The sequence below is a fragment of the Leptonychotes weddellii genome, chromosome 12 (genome assembly GCF_054177405.1).
Source record: "Leptonychotes weddellii isolate Sample4059 chromosome 12, ASM5417740v2, whole genome shotgun sequence".
Classification (NCBI taxonomy): domain Eukaryota; kingdom Metazoa; phylum Chordata; class Mammalia; order Carnivora; family Phocidae; genus Leptonychotes; species Leptonychotes weddellii.
In genome coordinates, this window is record NC_138380.1 from 44,934,867 (window position 1) to 44,954,399 (window position 19,533).

The window sequence follows — 19,533 nt, forward strand, 5'->3', positions numbered from 1 at the left end:
AGATCCCACTCCATTTTTCTGGTCCTTTTAGAGCATGACTCTTCCAAAGAGTCATCTGGACGCTGTGCATTATCTCTTGAACCTACTCCAGTGGGAATTTTGAAACATCTCAACAGGGTCTTCCCAAGTTGACAGTTCTCCACGCTCACCTTACCAGACCCATCAGCAACACTTCCCTTCCTTACTCCCTCCTCTTGGAAACAGGTTTTTTACCTGGCATCCAGGTACCTTCTCTATTACCCTACCTCACCAACTACTCTTCGGATGATTCTTCGGCTCAGCCTCAGGCACACCAGGCACTCTCCCACCTTTCAGCTTGTGTTTGCCGTTCCTTTTGCTTGTAGGGCTCTCGCTCCGTTCACAGCCCCAGCCCCATGATTTTGAAGCTTTATGTCTCTCTTCAAATATTACCATCTTTCTTTTATTAAAAAAAAAAAAAAAAGGGCATCTCTCCCATCAATATGTCCCTTGCTTTTTTCATAGCATTTAGCACCAGCTGAATGTATTTGTCATCTATCCCGCTAGAATGCTAGTTTCTTGAGGGTAGAGGCTCTGTTTAGTTCCTGCATGCACGCTGCCTACCCCAGAATCTGCCACATGGTAGACCCTTACTAGGTATACTTGTTGAATAGATGAACTCCCAGACACAGCATCTGAAGACTTTTGGTAGGGATTCACTTAAAATGGGTGAGCTGCCATTGTCTTGCTCTTTCCTGCAATGACAATTCTGATTCCTATCCAAATTTGGGGAAAGGAAGAAGTGACTGGTCATCAGTCTTTCAATGTCTATCTTTTGCCAAGGCAAGGTTTCTTTTGTTAAGCCTCAAGATAATCAAATCCCAAATTCTGGAATCCTGAGGCAGCTTTGTTTATAAATTTGCTATCAGTGGGCACAGGAGCTTCTAAACTCTAAATTGCATGATCTATTTTAGAACCATGAAGCAAGGTACCTTCCATTAATGTGTAGTATGTGAGTTAATACAACACATGAACTTGCAAAAATGAGACTAGGTTATGTCCTGTTACACAAATGAAAACAGAGGGAACAGGTAGCTAATACAGGCCTGGATAAAGCCCAGGAGGAAACCAAGCAAACTTTAGTCTGGGAAGGCTTTTTTTTTTTTTTTTTTTTTGTGGGGAAAACATTGAGAGTTTGGTAACGGCCTGCCTAACTGCTCTGGAAGAGACCAACTGAATGTAGAGAAATTCTTTATGAACACTACTCACTTTACAAGAAGCAGGAATTGGGTTAAAAATCATACCTTATAATAATAACCCATTAAACAAAATGAGTTAAATAGAATAATCAACGAGTCCATTTGAATATAAACAAGTAAATGAGGGAAAAAATTTCTTACAGTAGAATGCAACTAATAAATACAGAAGGAGAATGATAGGGTTAGAAAATCATCAATGGATGCTAAAACTAGGGAGTAAAGTTTGATGAGAAACATATTTAAGTAGTGACACTACAGGAGAAATATGGCGAACACCACCTCAATCAAGTGGTAAAATCCATCATCACAAATAGAAATAAACCAACAGCAGGTGCCTCTTATTCCTGCCCAGAATTCATAATCTCAACTCAATCACGAGGCAACATCAAAAATAAATTAAAAATGGGGCCATTTTACAAAACAACTGATTGATGCTTTTCCAAAATCTAGGTGAAGAAATCCAAGGCTGAGGAACTTTTCCAGATTAAAAGTGACTGAGCGGGGTGCCTAGTTGGCTAAGTTGGTTAAGCATCTGCCTTCGGCTCAGGTCATGATCCCAGGGTCCTGGGATCGAGCCCCATGTCAGGTTCTCTGCTCAGCGGAGAGTCTGCTTCTCTCTCCCCGTCTCAAATAAATAAATAAATAAATAAATAAATAAATAAAGTGACTGAGAGACTTGGCACATAATGTGTGATCCTGGGTTCGATGCTGATCCAGGAGGAAAAAGTATTATATAGGACATTTCTGGGACAATAGATAAAATGTGAATATGGACAGATTATATAATAGTCTTAGATTTACGTTAGTTTCCTGATTTTGATAAATATGCACTTAAGTATTTGGATATTGAGGGACAAAATGGCTTCAATTCACTCTTACATGTTTCCCAACAAAAAGAATTATGTATAGATGGATAGCTAGCTATAATTACAAAATAGAGACGTCAGATGGGGCAAAATGCAAAACAGGTAACTCTGAGTAAAGGATATATACTATTCTTGCAACTTTTTTAAAAGTTTGAAATTATATCTCACTAATGAGTTGCCCTAAAAATCGATACATGGCAAAATCACTTTGGTCAAAGCAATAGCAAAAGGTTGACCCAGAATTATTCTTCCATTAAATCTTCTGTTAATCTGTATTTTCTCCCCAAAGTGTACAGTAGTCCTATCAATTGCTTTATTATTTTCACCTCTTCCGACATTAAAATTTCAGATTTCATTTTCTTGCCTAATTGCTTTGGTTATGCTTTCAGAATAATATTCAATAATAATGGTGACACCTGATTCAAAGAAAACACTACTGGTGTGTCTACCCTTGATACTACAACACTACTTCATTCGACACTAGATGTGTGTGTTTCCACACACCGAGCAATTCTGCAACACAGCTGCATGTCCTATAACTTAATTCTGACACTACCTACCTGAAGATTGCATCAGATCCCACAGGTTAAGGGCTTAGTATCACAAGACTGCCCACTCACCTCCCTTCAGATGCCAACTGCAAGTCCAGGTTATCACCTGTGCTTCACAACAACTGGCTATAAATTGGAGGTTCCCACGACCCCCTCCCTTGGGTTTAATTTGCTAGAGTGGCTCACAGATCTCAAGAAAAAATCTTACTTACTAGGTGACTGTTTTATTATAGAAGACTGTAACTCAGGAACAACCAGGTACACAGAGCAAGTTATGTGGGAAGGGGAAAGAAAGAAGAAAGAAAGAAAGAAAAGAAAGAACGGAAAGAAAGAAAAAGAAAGAAAGTTAGTTGTTGGTGGCCTTCAAAAAATCAATTTAGGGTAGAAGCCAGTGATACTGTGTAGAAGAGTAAATGGGAGCTGACAAACTAGAAACAGCATACTGACAACTGTTCAGGAACGTTGGCTATGGAATGAGTGAAGACATGGGGCAGAGTAGTGTTTTGTTTTGAAGATGAGAGAAACTAGAGTACATTTGTAAGGGAATGATGTAGGAGAAAGGGTAACAGTAAAGCAAGGTCCTCCAGAAGGCAATAGAGGATGGACCCCACAGTACAGGGGGCAGGGCTGATGCAGAAACAAGTTAAAGCCTTTATTTCAAGATAAGGAGTAGGAAGTGGATGCAAGATTGTATTTGAGGATTTAGTAGTGGGAAGACCTATCCTTATTTTTGAAGGCTATTTTTAAAAAGTAGAAGTGGATACTGAATATTAAAAGGATTTTAAAATATGTCTGCAAATTATTCGACTCTTTTCTTCAAGACGTAAAACTTAATTCCCCTCCCCTTGAGTGGGGGCTAAAAACCTAGTGAACTGTTCCCAACAAGTCAGGTGGAAGTGATGGTTAGAGCCCGGGCTTCTTCCTCGCTCACTATCACTTGTTCTAGCAAAAGCCATTGCTTGTGTTGTAAGATCAAGCTCTCTGCAGAAAGGCCTACTTGACAAAGAACTGAGGCTTCCTGCTAACAGCCAACACAGATCCATCTTGGAAGTGGATCCTCCAGCTTCATCGTGCCTTCAGATAGACACAACCAACACCCTGGTTGCAATCTCATGAATCCCTGAATGAGAACCACCCAGGCAAGCTGCTACAGAATTTCTAACCCACAGATACTGTGGGATAATAAATCCTTGTTGTATTAAGCCATTAAATTTGCAACAATTTGTTAGTCAACAATGGGTAATTAATATAAACAGTAAAAATGCTTCTTGCATCTACATTTTTGGTATGCCTTGCTCATATTTTATTTAGTATTCTGCGTGAATATGCGTAAGAGTGATTCTTAGATTTCTCTGATGTATGTATTTTTTTAGGTCTTAGTATCATTGCTGTGCTGGTTTTGAAAAAAAAAAAGAATTGGGAAACTTTATGTAACAGAACTCCCTACTGGAAAGTCTCAAAGATTTCTTCGTGAATTCTGCCCGCACCAGTTTGTATTTTTTAACTTTTTAAAAAAATTATGCTGACGTTGTTTTCAACTTCTTTCATGGGGAGGTGCCTGGGTGGCTCAGTCGGTTAAGCGTCTGCCTTGAGTTCAGGTCATGATCCCAGAATCCTGCGGTCGAGTCCCAGGTCGAGTCTGCTTGTCCCTCTGCCTGCCCCTCCCTGCTGCTCATGCTCTTTCTCTCAAATAAAAATCTTAAACAAAACAAAACAAAAACCTTCTTTCATGGGGTATGCCAAAGAGCCCTCCAAAAAAGCTCAATGGTATTTGAATATATCCACTTCCTCATACCCTACCTACTCTGGATTTGTTTCTTAATATTTTGTTAATTAAAAGGTTAAAAATGCAGCTCATTAGGCGGCAATAATCTTGGAGCTCTCAATGTACCCATGAAGCAAGTGGTGACATGAAGACAGTAGATGCAGTGCTCTAGATTCAAGTTGGGGAACACAGAGTCTACATGTAAGAGGGTTTCTGAAGACCCTTCAAGATGGAGGCATGAGGAGCTAGCTGAAGGAGCCAAGGGAGGAAAGTCACGGTTGGAACAGGGATTTGAGCAGTGCTGCCTGCAGGTATTTCTTCTTCCTCTCTGGCCACAGAGAGAGGGAGGTAGGAGAGGCAGGTGGTGAGACATGCTGCGCTTCCCTTCAGCGGTGAGTACCTACATAGGCTCCTGAGAGGGCCCTTGCCGGTTCTGACTCTCCAAAGGTCTATGAAAGTGGCTACAGAATTTATCCCCCAAACCAGGCCACTTTTCAAAAGGTAAGACGGTGCTATTAACAATTAGGCTGGACCCCAGGCACAAACTAAGACTGTCCCACATGGTCACCCTGACTATGAGGCCACAGGGGACAGAGGAGACTGGTGACCATCAAGAATCTTGATGGCAGGGCGCCTGGGTGGCTCAGTCGTTAAGCGTCTGCCTTCGGCTCAGGTCATGATCCCAGCGGCCCGGGATCGAGCCCCGCGTTGGGCTCCCTGCTTAGCGGTTGTGCTCTCTCTCTCTCTCTGTCAAATAAATAAAATCTTAAAAAAAAAGAATCTTGAAGGCAGATGGAATTCCACAGACGTGGAATGCACAGCCTTAGGTGTTCAGTATTTCCCTGGCTGGCTCTTCACTCATTCCTTCAACTATCATTTAGTGGCAGCTGCTGCAAAGCTAACAGAAACAGATCATGAGAAGAGACGAATGCGAAGACTTTTCCCTGGGTCAGTGTACCACACGTGGACCTGTGTAACCCAGACTGCCCTCAAGGAAGGCCCGGTGGGCAGAGAGCCTCCAGCTGTGCCTCTAAGAACGCCTCAGCTGCTGACAGCCACTCCCCCTAAGGGCACACCCTTCCCTGGGCAGGGAGGGTATGAAGGCCCAGCCATCTTGGCCCAAGATGGGACAACTGCGATGAACCACGTTAGCCCCAAAGCTCCCGTTTCCTTAGCCTGCATCAAGCTTGACTTCTGCTTCTGTCGGATCCTGATTTCTTGTCCTCCCTTCCCTAGATGTAGTGCCCATGGTTGCTCCCTTAGAATCATCCCGCACACCTAACGTGATCTCAGAGTTCCCCTCCCAGGGAACCCAATTTGTGACATCACAGTTCATAATTTTCTCTTGGTGGGAAGAAAGGAGACCGGATCTCAAGGCAGGGAGGGGTGTAGAGGATGATATTATAACATTTCTATTTAGAAAGTACAAAAAGGCGTATCGTATTTGTAGTATTAATTTGCCCAGCCTCGAAAGCCCTATGGAGGGGCACCTGGGTGGCTCAGTCCGTTAAGAGTCTGACTCTTGATTTCGGCTCAGGTCATGATCTCAGGGCTGAAAGATCGGGTGCGGCTCCGTGCTCAGCATGGAGTCAGCTTGAGATTCTTTCTCTCCCTCTGCCTCTTCCCCTCCCCCCACCCCCAACCCCCATGTGCTTGCTCGCTCTCAAAATAAATAAAATCTTAAAAAAAAAAAAAGCCCTATGGAGGGCTCAGATCCAAAAATGGCTGAGTAAAAAGGCCGTCCTACTCTGATCAGCTGTACGACCTCGGGCCACTCTGACCCTCCGTTTCCTTGTCTGTTGAAGTGAAAGGATATTTTCTAATTCACATTTTAAGGAATTAGTTGAGAAAAAGCACTTTATACATTTAAGATGTTATCCTAATTACTACTCCTTTCTACTCTGTGATTCTGAAGAGTTGCAATTAATGACTAACTGCTGGCCACTCCATCAGAATGTCAAGAGAAAGCAAAACAGGCCCTGGTACCAGGACTTCTTATCTTTGCTCGGGTCTCCTCCGGTTTTTCTCCACTCGGTGACATGGAGCTGAGATACGGAGTATATGTGCTTTACAAGTACTGTTGTATATACTGGAGATTTATGGGCCATGCTCTTAATTTAAAGAATGGGTCAGCCAAACCCGTCATTAAGTTACTTTTTATTTGTGCGTAGGTGATTTTTACTTTTGTGGGGTTGAGACTCCAAAAAAAAAAAGTCTCCATGCTTACCATAGGAAGCCATCGTAAACTTGTGAGTTGCCACCCTGAAGAATCACAGCTAAAAATCCAGTGACTTGGACTGAACTGGCACCTGCTAGAAATGTCCTCCCCACCACAGCCCTCTCAGCTGGGAGGTGACTCATCTCTTCCTCTGCACGGGTCCAGAACCATGCCATTTTGGGCCCCTCAGCTAAAACTTGGTCCTCCTGTCTCTCAAATACAATGGCTTCTGGATTTTCTCTTATGACACTTATCCTATCCTATCTAAAATTACAATTATTTGGATCTTTTCTCTGAGGGGCTGGAAACTTACGAAAAGCTGTCCTCCAGCTGTTATTCACCTCTGCCACCAATGTTAAGGAGCAGAACCTTGCACACAAGTTTTCTGAGTCAGTGGAGGTGGTGGGAAGGGGACGAGAGGAGCGAAGCTGGGCTTTTCTCTTTCTGCTGACTCTCTGAAGCTCCTGATAACTGGCAACATGATTTCCAAGTCTGTACTTACTATAATGTATTGGGACCTGAATAGTGTGATGCAGAACTTGACCCTGAAAAAAGTCTTTGTGAACAGTCCCAGCTGGCTTAACTGGGCCTTTCGTTTATGCTTCTGGGGGAGGAACAAGACTGAGACCTGCTTTGACCTTTAGGGCTGGATGAACCTTCAAAGACAAAGAACAATGTGTTGCCTACGAGAAGCATGACATCAGAGGGAGAGGGGTAAAGGCCAAAGAATTGCGAGGCCTGTCTCTAGGCTGGAGGCAAGCTGGAGTCATCAGGTCTAGAGAGAAACGAGGAGCCAGATAAAGAGAGGCTGTGTCCTATTTGGCCCGGGTGGTTTTTAATAGCAGTTTATAATAATTATAGCTCCCATTTATTGAGCACTCGCTGTGGGCCAGGCACCCCATACATGATCTCATTTAAGCTGCTCAGCATCCCTGTAAGATAGGTACTGTTGTTACCTTCTGTGACAGAGGAGGAAGCAGAGGCCCAGAGAGGTTAAGCAACTTGGCCTAGGTCACATAGCTTTGAAGTGACAGAAGCAGGGAGCATCTCTCCCCCTTGATCTGCCATGACTGCACCCTCCTCACCCTCCTCACTGGGCTCTGGTAACACGTTCAAGCCTTCCCCCACCCCGCCCGGTGGGGGGGTTCTCTGGGAGCTCTAACACCCCCATCTGCTCCTGTAACAAGTCATTCATGAAGTCCCTTCATGGGAGCCATCGAGGGGGAGATTCTGCCTCCGGCCAGGACCCCGCCAGCACCACCCACTGGCCCCGCGCTGGGACGGGCTGACCCCACTGGAGGAAATGACGCCCCTGGCGGCGTGAGCATCACTTTCCCCACACACACAGCTGGCTGCCGGCCGGGTGTGGATCTTGTCTGCACCGTGAGTCCAACAGACCAACCGTGGGAAGACTACTCACAGAGTGTTCAGGGGAACTTGAATACCGACTGGAAATGTGGTGACATTGAAGAATTATAGTTGATTCTTTTTTAGGGGTGTTAATGGTTATCCTCTATTAGGAGAGTCTTTCTATTTTAGGGATATATATGGAAATCCTTACAGAAGTTTTTCTGAGTCAACGAAGGTAGTGGGGAGAGTAAGACCAGGACACAGCTGGGCTTTTCTCTTCTCTTTGCTAAGTCCCTGCAAAGAACTGGCACGGGAATCACAAGAAACGATGTCTGGGATTTGTTTCAAAATAAGGGGGTAGGGTGGGGGCTGTTATGGACAGACCAAGCCCGGCCATGAACTGCGACTGTTCAAGCTAGACAACAGCGCCTGGAGGTCCCATTTCCTGAGGCCCCATTCTCTCCACTTGGAACAGACGCTGGAGAATTTTCCGTCACAACATGCGCTATAGTCTAACTCCTGTATGAAGCCCCTGGAGGCGGGAGGGAGGCAGCTGGACAGTTGGCAGGAATGCTCCACAGGGCTAACACCAAGTCACTCGATGTGACTGCCCGCTAGAAGTCAAGTATAGAAATAAGGGGTGTCTCTAAATAGGAGCCTCCACACCTCTGCCGCAGGGCAGGAGCACCAACTCACAGGCTCTCACTTTAAAAGGCGCTGTTTCTCATGCCCAGCGGCCCCTCCATGCGGGCTGAGGGGCTGGGGGAGCAGGGAGGTGGGCAGTAGAAATGCAGCTACGATTCATTTATTTTAGGCTGGCTTACCCCGACAGGCAAGGCAGGCCAAGTGGGCCTCAAAACGCATGACGTTTTTGTATTTTCTTTACAATCGAACATTTCAAACACATAACATAAGCAGAAAACAAACTCTAGTAAACCCTCCGGGTATCCATCACCCAGCTTCGGCCACTATCAGCTTGCTGCCGTGCTTCTATCATCAATAACCACCCCCCCGGGGGCCCCCGCAGAACCATTCCATCACGGTTTTTAGGCGAGATTTACACAGGCAGGAATGCACAAACGTTAGCTGTACAAATTTTTTTTTTATATAAAGATTTTATTTATTTATCTGACAGAGAGAGAGACACAGCGAGAGAGGGAACACAGGCAGGGGGAGTGGGAGAGGGAGAAGCAGGCTTCCCGCTGAGCAGGAGCCCGATGCGGGGCTCGATCCCAGGACCCCGGGATCATAACCTGAGCCGAAGGCAGCCGCTTAACCGACTGAGCCACCCAGGCGCCCCCTTAGCTGTACAATTTTGATCAATGGAGGCGCCCACTTAGCTCACATCTCTACTTGACACAGAACATTTTTACCTGCCTAGAAAGTTCTCTCCTATTCTGATTATTTCTACCTTGGCTTTGCCTGTTTTAGAACTTAAGCAAGAGCTTTGAACTGCCTTTCTGTGCAAAGCTACCATTGACCCCTGAACACAGGTTTGAACTGCGCCAAGTCCGCTTATACGTGGATTTCCTACGGTCCTGTACTGTAATGTATTTCCTCAAGCTTCCTTTACTGCGAGGACACAGAATGTAGTGCATGTAGCCTACAGAGTATGTGCCATCGACTCTTCCAGTTACCAGTAGGCTATTAGTGGTTAAGTTTTGGGGGAGTCAGAAGTTCTACGTGGATTTTCATCTGTGTGTGGAGTCAGCACGCCTAACCCGACTGTTGAAGTTCTGCACTCATTATTAGTTTCTTGGCAAGCCAGTTCCCCATGCTCCAGCAGGGAACTAGACAGATGTGGCTTCAGCTCGGAAACACCTCGTAAACCAGACCACTAGCTCTGGCCCTGCTGCCCAGGCCTTTAGCTGTTCTGGGCCTTAAATTTACAGAAGGGCAGGCTTTCAGCCAGGCAGGCCCCCCTTCCATGCAGGGGTTGTGGGATACTGGGGGCCCCGGGAGAGGAGCACTATGGCTCAGGGCAGGCTTGGACTGGTGCAAGGATCACCGGGAGGTCAGGTAAACTGCAGACTCCCAGGTCCCACCTGAGAGACTCTAGTTCAGCCCGTCTGGGGTGGGCCCCCAAATCTGCATTTTAACAGGCAAGTTAGTAACTGATGCACTCACTGGATCACCCTTGCAGAAACTCAGCTCTTTTATTATTTTTAAGATTTAATTTTTTTGAGAGAGAAAGAGCGAGCAAGAGAGCACAAACGGTGGGGGTGGGGGGGGGGTGAGTGGCAGGCAGAGGGAAAAGCAGACTTTCCGCTAAGCAGGGAGCCCAATGCGGGGCTCAATCCCAGGCCCCCTGAGATCATGACCTGAGCCAAAGGCAGACGCTTAACCGGCTGAGCCACCCGGGTGCCCCGAGAAACTGAACTCTTAAGAAAGGCTACGAAAGGGGTGCCTCACTGGCTCAGTCCTTAGAGCATGCAACTCTTAATCTCAGGGTTGTGAGTTCAAGCCCCAGCCTAGGTGTAGAGCCTACCTTAAAAAAAAAAAAAAAAAAAGGGTTCTTCCTTTAGATGAGCCTTCAGAGGTTCAGGGTCTGCCTCCTCAACAATTTCAAGGCCTCCCTTACATAACAGCTCTTCAAATATTTGAGTTGCCCATCGTGTTCTCCCCTCAGTCTGATCTTCTCAGCATGGGACATCCCCAATGCACTCAAGCATTTCCAGCATGATTTCCCCCTCATGGAGAGAAGGGTTCCTCCTCCTACACCAAAGCAGGTCCCAGCATGACCTAGCAGTCTGAAACTGTCCTCCAGAGGACAGTGGGTCCCTGGAGAGTCGACCCCCAGCTCCGGGGCAATCAGAGCAAATTCTGTTACACATCTAGTAACATGCCGGGACCTGTCCCAGCCCTCTGACAGACGGCGTGATGTAATCCTCCTAAGAACTCTCCCAGAAACAGGTTAATACTCTCCTTCTACAATTCGGAAACCAAGGCTTGCAGAGGCTGCCCGGAAGAGGCGGAGCTGGGGTGGTGTGAGGGTTGGTTCCGTGTGTCGGAGTGGCTAGGTTGCTGCTCTTGGTTGTGCAATTAAACGCTCACCCAGGTGTCACTGCCAGGATGGTATTCGGGACGTGGGGTCAACAGCTAGTCAACCAAGTTCCCAACCAAGTGACTTTCAGGAAGAGACGGTCTTGGTAATCTGAGTGAGTCCCATCCAACCAGTGGAAGGACCTTAAGAGCAAAACAGAGGTTTCACTGAGGGAGAAATTCTGCCTCAAGCCTGTGGCACCAGGGCCCGTCCAGAGTTTCCAGCTCCCCTACAGTTTGGACCTGCCAGCCTCCATGATCACATGGGCCAGTTGAAATAAATCTCTGAAAGAGACAGAGGCACGCACACGTACATATACACACGCATATTGATCATACTGGTTCTGTTCTCTGATGCCCATGGGAACCCAGTTCTCTCCAACCTCAAAAGGCCGTGCCTGGCCTCTATGCCGCCATCCAGACTCTGCCAACCACCACCGGCAACTGAACCAGAACCGACCCAGGGGGGTGCCTGAGCCGCGGCCAGCTTCGGCTGCCCAGAAGCATGTTTGAATATTCACACAGATCCTTAACAACTAGATTCTGAGAATAACTTCTTCGTATCGAAAGGCTGCCACAAATGGGAGAACTGTGTCTTCACAAGTTTGCAGTTTTGTAGTGGGTGGGAGGCTTGTTCTAGTCTGGGTAAGGTCACTAACTTGCTATATAACTTTAGGCAATTCTAAGTTTCACCACCTGATTCATTACAGTGCCAACCTGAAAGCTTTCCATGGCCCCCATCCACTCAAACTGGCATCAAATGCTCAGACGGCCTATCAGGATTTCAGATCTGACCTACTTCCTAGTTAGGACTCTACCTTGAATGACCCAAGACACACTCAAGCTCACGGAATCCTGGAAGTTCTGCAAGGCCGGGGGGAGGGACAGATGAGGAGTGCTCAGCAGAGGCTAGCTGGGCGGGCGTCTGCTCTTAACCCTGTCTCTGCTGCTACCCTCCAGGTTAAAATGAAGACCCAGTTTCCATGCTCAAGACACTGCGGTTCCATGTAGAGCTTGCCAAGGCCCATAGATGAAATAGTACATAGTGTGACAGGGCTTGACAGGACTCGAAGGAAAGAACGGGAAATGCTTGTAGATGAGGTGATGATAGTTGAGATGAGTCTGAGAATTTAACAGTAAAAGACTTGGAAGGAAAGAAAGGATGCCGTTCTGAGCACAGGTAACAGAGAGTTAGGCGCGGGAAAGCATGGGCCTGTGTGGGGAAAAGGAAGGGAGAAAGTCTGAGGTGGAAAGTAGGCCACGGGTAGTGGGGGATGAGCTCAGCGAGGGCAGTTGGGGAGTTAGGTCACACTAGCCAAATGCGGAGCCTCGAATGACAAAATGTCCAATTGGTAGATAGGTAATGAGCTGGTGGAGCCTCCCCAGATGAAAGTGAAGAGACGAATGTGAGCTTTGGAAACCTGTGCCTGGCAAGAGAATGAACAGGAATAAATCAGGGAAGGGGCATTACAGCCCCAGCTGAATTAACAGCAGTCGCTGACATTACTGAGGGCTTACTACGTACCAACCTGCTAACCTGTATGATCGCCTTTAATCCTCACGACGACTCCGTTAAGATACTCTTACCATCCCATTTTACAGATAAGGGAACCACGGCACAGACAGGTTAAGAAGTGTGCCCCAGATCATACGACCAGTCAGCAGTGGAGTGGAGATCTGCAGCTACCCCAGCTGGTCTGACCCCAGCGCCAAGCACACTTGACCACTAGCCCGGCCTGCCCTGGAGTTGGGGCCTGGGCCCTGCACTCTGACTTTTGAGCGGAGAAGCAGGGGAAAATGGAGAGCAACCAAATGATACAAAGGACAGTGCAGAGGGGAGATTTCTGTAAACCACAAATTGAGGTGAAGGACTGACTGGAAAAAGTTGGAAGTAAGGTTCCTTGGGGTTAGCTGCACATGAAGTCAGCAAAAAACCAACCAACCAACCAACCCAGGTTTGCTCACAAACATACACCAAATCCTGCAGCAAATGATCCTACACTTAGACCAGTTGCTTCCAGAAATTGTTGCGGCCTACTTGCTAAGCAAGCTAAAGAGGGCATGAGTCCCTCGAAATCCACATGTTGAAGCCATAACCCTCAGTACCTAAGAATGTGATTTTATTTGGAAACTGGGTCACTGCAGATGTAATTAAGATGAGCAGGGTGAGCCCTAATCCAGTATGACTGGTGTCCTTATAAAAGGGGAAATTTGGATACAAATGAGCACACAGGGAGAATGTCTTGTGAAGATAAAGGCAGAGACTGGGGTGACTCAGTGGAAACTAAGGGTCGCCTCTTGATCTTGGGGCTGTGAGTTCAAGCCCCAGGTTGGGTGTGGAGATTCCTTAAAACTAAAATGGGAGGGAGTGAGGGAAGGACCAAGGGTCACCAAAGATTGCCAGCAAACTACCAGAAGTTAGGAGAGAGGCCTGGAACAGCCTCCCTCTCAGCCTCAGAAGGAACCAAGCCTTGATTCCCAACTTTTCACCTCCAGAACTGGGAGACAGCAAATTTCTGCTGTTCAAGCCACCCAGTTGGTGGCATTTTATTACTGCTGCCCTAGGACACTAGTAAGTGATGCATGCCATCTTTCCCCATAAGACCTCAGGTGAATTTTTATCGAGTCCTTAAGTAAGCAAACAGCCTCCTCTGAAACTTCATTCTACTGAGTTGTACGAATGTCTAAGACTATCTCTGTACCACAGTTGTAAGTTAAAAACAAGCAAGTGTTTGAAATTTCATCTACCTCCAACTGCCCAGGCACCAGGGATTAACTTTGCTTTTGAAATGAAAAACAAATTTTACTTTAACAATCAAGGAGCTTCTTCCTCTTCCTTTACTCTTAGAAGCGAGTCCTGATTGTATCAGATTCTTGCTGTGACCTGAAGAAACCTGGTCCATCCCACGAGGTCCCGCAGGACCCCTCACCCATCGCCGGGTCCTGGTTCTGGGGCTTGAAACCATTATCAAGATGACTACAAGCCTCTCAGCTTCAAAGTGGATACAGTGCTCTAAAATACTGGTGCTGGCTATAGGTAGTCACCCGCCTTCAAATATGCTCACACAGTCAAATCTGCAAAAACTGTTCAAGTCCTCGTTTAACCCATGCCTTACTCTGAAAACACACGCGCCTTCGGCTGTGAGTGAATGGCTGTGGTTTTCAAGGGAAGCAGGTCTGCCCTGGGGAATTCCGGATTCTGTTTTCAGATAATGATTGGCCCCACTAAGAAGTGAAACCAAAGCAGTACCTCTTTTGATACCTGGAAAATCCCCCACTCCAAGACATTTTTGCAAATGTACAAAAATTATGGAAAATTATCCTCTACAACCAGAATCTCCTACAACTCAAATATAAGCCACCAGAATTATCTATTTAAAAACAAACACCACAAACCTCTGATGTTCCTGTAGGACAAAGCACTCCCTCTTTTCGAAGTTAACAGCAGCTAACTTTTATTAAGTGCTTCGAGACGTGACCGGCACATTTCTAAGCCTCTGACGTGGAATGAATGAATTCTCAACCCTATGTGGGGGGCACCTTGACGATTCCCATTGTGCAGGTGAGGAAACTGAAGCAGAGACAGGTGAAGAAACTAGCCCAAGGTCACAGAGCTGTAAGCAGCAGAGCTGGGATTCAAAACCAGGCGGTCTGGCCACAACACACCACACCCCCTTAGCAAGCAAACAACCGGGGCAGACTCATAAACAAGACAAAAGCGAATGGAGGGGCGCCTGGGTGGCTCAGTCGTTGAGCGTCTGCCTTCGGCTCGGGTCATGATCCCGGAGTCCTGGGATCGAGCCCCGCATCGGGCTCTCTGCTCGGCGGGAAGCCTGCTTCTCCCTCTCACACTCCCCCTGCTTGTGTTCCCTCTTTCGCTGTGTTTCTCTCTGTCAAATAAATAAAATCTTAAAAAAAAAAAAAAAGCGAATGGAGGGAGTGGAGGCAGGTCAAGAAGGGTGGCTTGAGAACAGAGGCGGAGGAACAGCAATTACAACCCAGGCACTGGGCTGGCACTTCACGCAGGCTTTTCCCATTTAATTTGCACAAACCGTAGAATAAGCAGCACGCTCCCACCTGACATTAGTAAGTGATGGCCCTAAACCCAGGTCTGCGGACTGCAAACCCTGGTGCCGTTTTCCCCCCCGAGTCAACGTTTCAGATTGTAAGCTCGGTATTACAGTCTGCTTTTAAAAGTCAATGCAGCATTGGAGAGCAGTGGTGCTGAGGTCAGGAGTGGGGGGTGGGGGCACCACCCCACGGCAGCCGCACGCTCAGTGTGCTAACACGGGAGTCAGGAAGCTCAGGTTCTGTCTGGGTGCACTTCTGGCACCAATTAACTGTGTGGCTTTAGCCAAGTGCCCTAACCTCGCTGGGCCTCTATTTTCCTTTAGTACAAACTGGATAGAAGGATGCCCCACCTGCCTACCTCTCAAGTTGATGTTAAAAAAAAAAAAGGTATTACCAAATACATACAAACTTACAACCAGACAGAAGCTCCTTATGCTTTTTTGTTTCTGTTTTTTAAAAGGTGTTACCGGGCGCCTGGGTGGCTCGGTTGGTTAAGCGACTGCCTTCGGCTCAGGTCATGATCCCAGGGTCCTGGGATCGAGTCCCACATCAGGCTCCCAGCTCAGTAGGGAGCCTGCTTCTCCCTCTGACCCTCTCCCCTCTCATGCTGTTTCTCTCTCTCTCATAAATAAATAAATATCTTTGAAAAAATAAATAAATAAAAGGTGTCACCAACAAAGGTGAACTGGCTGTGAATACTGCAAGGTGTTCCACAGCGGATCATCGCCGGAACGAAACTACCCAGGGCACCCCATGAGTTGTGTGTGTGTGTGTGTGTGTGTGTGTAACCCAATGCACCGTGCTATGGCAGATGCGCGGTCCGCGCGCCCCCACCCTCCCGAGGCCCACCCAGGGTCCAGCAGGCCCACACATGCCAGGGGGGGAAGGCTACACCACGAGATTGGCCCCGTATGAACTTCATCCTCCCCCCTAGGAAAGCGGGGCTCAACCCTCCATGGGAGGTGTGGCCGGTCCTTGGCCCCCAGAGCTTCCGCCAAAGCAGGTTTGCCAGTCCAAATAGGTAATGCCAAGAAGGGGAAGGACGTGCTCCCAGAGCGAACAGCTACACCTCCCTCCAGGCCCTGGTATGCTCTGCAAGGTGGGTGGCACCCAGCGGAGGAGGGGAGGGTGCCGTCTGCCATAGCACGGTGCATTGGGTTACACACACACACACACACCCCACCCCACCCCACCCCACCCCCGCCGGTTCCAGGATCTGAAAAGGTTGTAGCGCAGCACGCACCACTCCTTAGGAAGCAGAGGACTCAGGTGAAGGTCGGGACTGGCTGAGTGAGGGAGAAGAACCTTCCACTTTTTGTTTTGGACAGAAGCCCACCGAGACTCTCGGTGACCCCCACCCCATTAGTTCCGGCCTCAGGAAGAGGAAGGGATCCGATCTGCATAACAGTGAATCACAGGCACTTTGGCACAATGACCCCTCTGGGAGAGGGTGGAGAAGCTCCTCTGGCAACTGCCTACACAAACAGGGCAATTCTGAAGAGCAGCAAACAAACCTGTCTAGCCCCAGTTCCCATTTTGCATAAGATTGCACCCCACAAAAACATCCAAGGAACACCTGTTGATCGATACCGACTGCTAATACTACGGTTTGGGCCAAGAGATATTAAAAAGGTCCCTTTGAAGGAACTCTGGGTAAGGCAATTTTGTAAAAATGGGTAATAAGTGTCTTTAGACTCCAAGAGCCAGCGGGAGCACCACACAGATACTCTATCAGTCAATCTTAGTGAACTTTGCTTCAAAAGGATGTTAAACCGAAGGATCTGAAACCATAAACCAGAGGGCACCTGTTAAGTCACTAGGTGACTGTCAGGGTACCTGCTTTCTTTATGCTCATAAGAAGTTACACATGGGGCGCCTGGAGTTAACACAGTCGGTTAAATGCCTGACTTCGGCTCAGGTCATGGTCTTGGGGTCCTGGGATCCGGCTGGGTGGGGCTCCCTGCTCAGCGGGGCCTCTGCTTGTCTCTCTCCCTCTCCCCCTCCTTCCCGCTCCTGCTTTCTCTCTCTCTCTCAAATAAATAAAATCTTAAAAAACAAACAAAAAAAGTTACACATGTTCCAGAGGGAGGAGGGTCGTTAGGCGCCAGGGCTGGTTAGGTCACAGCGGGACCGTCTGCCAACTGGCCTGGAACTGAACACCGGCCACGGCTCCTTAATCCAGGGTAAGTAGCAAAAACGAACTGCAACTGGGTTAAAATCTGGCAGGGGCCATCACGTTAGACCGGGGAGCACGGGTTAAGAGAAACGCGTCCTCCCTGTGGCCAAGGCCTCTTTTGGGTCCTCTGGTTCCAGAAAAAGACATCTCCATGTACACGAGGTACAGAACGAAGACCGTAGGCAAGAAAACTACCAGCATCCCTTCTCCCCTCAGCAGCCCCGAACTCATACCGCCATCAAACACAGTAAAGGTATCCTCTACAACCGAACGGATGATCTCTCCTATTTCTTTCTCAAACACCTAAAAGCATAGCGACCGCACTAACAGCTTCCGTTTAGATTCACAAGAAGGGGAGGCAAGCGTGGTCCCGAAACTGCAACCACCAGGGGCCGAGGGTGGAAGCAGAGCGGGTGTGCTCCGTCCCTGGGTCCGTCCCAAGCCTGCAGGGCTCCTGCCCAGCTCCCCCAGCACAGCGCTCGCGTCCCCGCGCTCCTCTTACCTGGTTCGCGCGGCCGCCGGCGTCCAGCACCTGAGCCGTCGGTTCTGCCGGTGCCTTCTCCTCTTCCCCGGCGGCCAAGGGGCTACTTGCAGCCGCTCGGGGGTCCCCGCCATCCCCCGGCGCAGCCTGGCTGCTGTCGTGTACACTGGCGCCGACTCCTCCGGGGGAGGAGGCGGCGGCGGCGGCAGCGCCGAGCAGCCCGTGGGCCCCGTCGGCTTCCCCGGCCGCTACGCTGTGCACGAGCCACGCATCCACTCGCGTGCAGGGAATGAAGGGGGCCCCCAGCGCGCGAACCTCCCGAAGCAGCCGGCCCTCGGGCTCCGCCTCGGGGTCCGGCTCGCGGCCTTTGGGGTGCAGCTGGTCCGCACGCCCCCACCCTCCCGAGGCCGGGAAGGGGCTGAGCGCGTAGGCGGAGCTCGTCGGGCCGCCAGCGAGCAGCTGCTCATCCCAGAGCAGGGTGGGCGGCGGGAGCAGCAGGTAGAGGTCCAGGTCCACGTCCAGGCGGAGCCCCGCCAAACTCAGCAGGATGGTGAGGTGCAGGAGGCCGCCGCCGTCCGACCACCAAGGCTTCAGGTACTTCATCTCGCGCCGCGCGCCCGGGACGCCCCTGCCTGCGCCCGCGGGTCCCTGCCCTCCTGCAGCCGCTTTGGCACGTGCGGGCCCCGCGCGCCGCGGGCACCTGCCCGGAAGAGACAGAGAAGCGAAACAATGGACCCGGGCGCGCAGCGGCCGTCGCGGGCTCTCGGGGCCGGACACAAAGGCGCTCCCACGGCAGCCGGGACGGCGCCTGCGGGGTTCAGGAGAGGCGGAAGAGGAGCCACCTGCAAGAAGAGTCAGCCCGCCCGGCCACCCCGCAGCCCAGCGCCTGACCAGGCCCCGCCCCCCAGCTACGCCCCGCCCCGAGCCGCGGGCGCCGCCGCCGGGGACACGCCCACAGCCGCCCCGGGCTCGCGGCCGTGGGAGGAGCCCGCAGGGGGCGGGGCTCCCCGGCTCAAAAGCTCTTTATTCGGGGGAAACGCAAAGCGTTCTGGGAACAGGGGGTTGTTTTGGGCCCAAGGTGGTCCCGATTCAGTGCTCGTGGGCTGGACGACTGTAGCTGAATGTGCGGGGTGGGGTCAGGAGTAAAGGTGGGTGGGAAGGGACAGGATGTGTAGACTGGGGGAAAAGTAGAGGCACTGGGCAGCATGCAAAGGGCTACCACCAAGTGAGAACACTGGCTGGCACAGTGAGTTCGGGAGTCCGACCCTTGATTTCATATCCCAGCCCCACGATCAGCCAGTCGTATGACCTTGAGTAAGTTACTTAACTTCTCTGTACCTCAGTTCTCTTATCTGTAAAATGGGGATAATAGTGCCTGTCCAATAGGGATGTGGTTAAGTCAGATGAAATATTCTATGTAAAGCCCAGAGTTTGACATATAGATTCCACAGCTGCCGTTGAGATCAAACAACACTCCACCTAAACCCTTGTTCCTCCTCACACACACCCCACACCTCAGCCCTCCAGGTCCTGTGCTCCAACATCACAACCCCTCACTGTTCCCTGGACACTCCCTGCACACTGCCAGGCCTTCCCTTCTGGTCTCCTTTGCTTGTTAAGTAAGCGTTAAGAGCAGCAGCTCTAGAATTACCCTGTTTGAGTTCAGATCCTCCTCCACTCCACCTACTACTACCCTGGACCTTGGACAAATTACTCTGTCTGTGCCTCAGATTCCTCACTGTAAGGTGGGACTGATAATAGCACATCCCCAGCAGACCTGTTGTGAACCCCAAATG

General features: G+C 49.3%; 1 protein-coding gene across 2 annotated transcripts in view; it reads right to left on the reverse strand.

Moving 5' to 3' along the window:
- The window catches only part of NFE2L3 (NFE2 like bZIP transcription factor 3), a 30,468-nt gene extending 11,840 nt beyond the window's left edge, over positions 1-18,628 (reverse strand). For both annotated transcript variants that reach the window (XM_081800379.1, XM_081800378.1), the window contains exon 1: positions 17,759-18,628. In XM_081800379.1, the coding sequence (XP_081656505.1) occupies positions 17,759-18,340 (582 nt within the window). In that variant the 5' untranslated portion in view covers positions 18,341-18,628. The remainder of the gene's footprint in view (positions 1-17,758) is intronic.
- Positions 18,629-19,533: the final 905 nt, after the last annotated feature.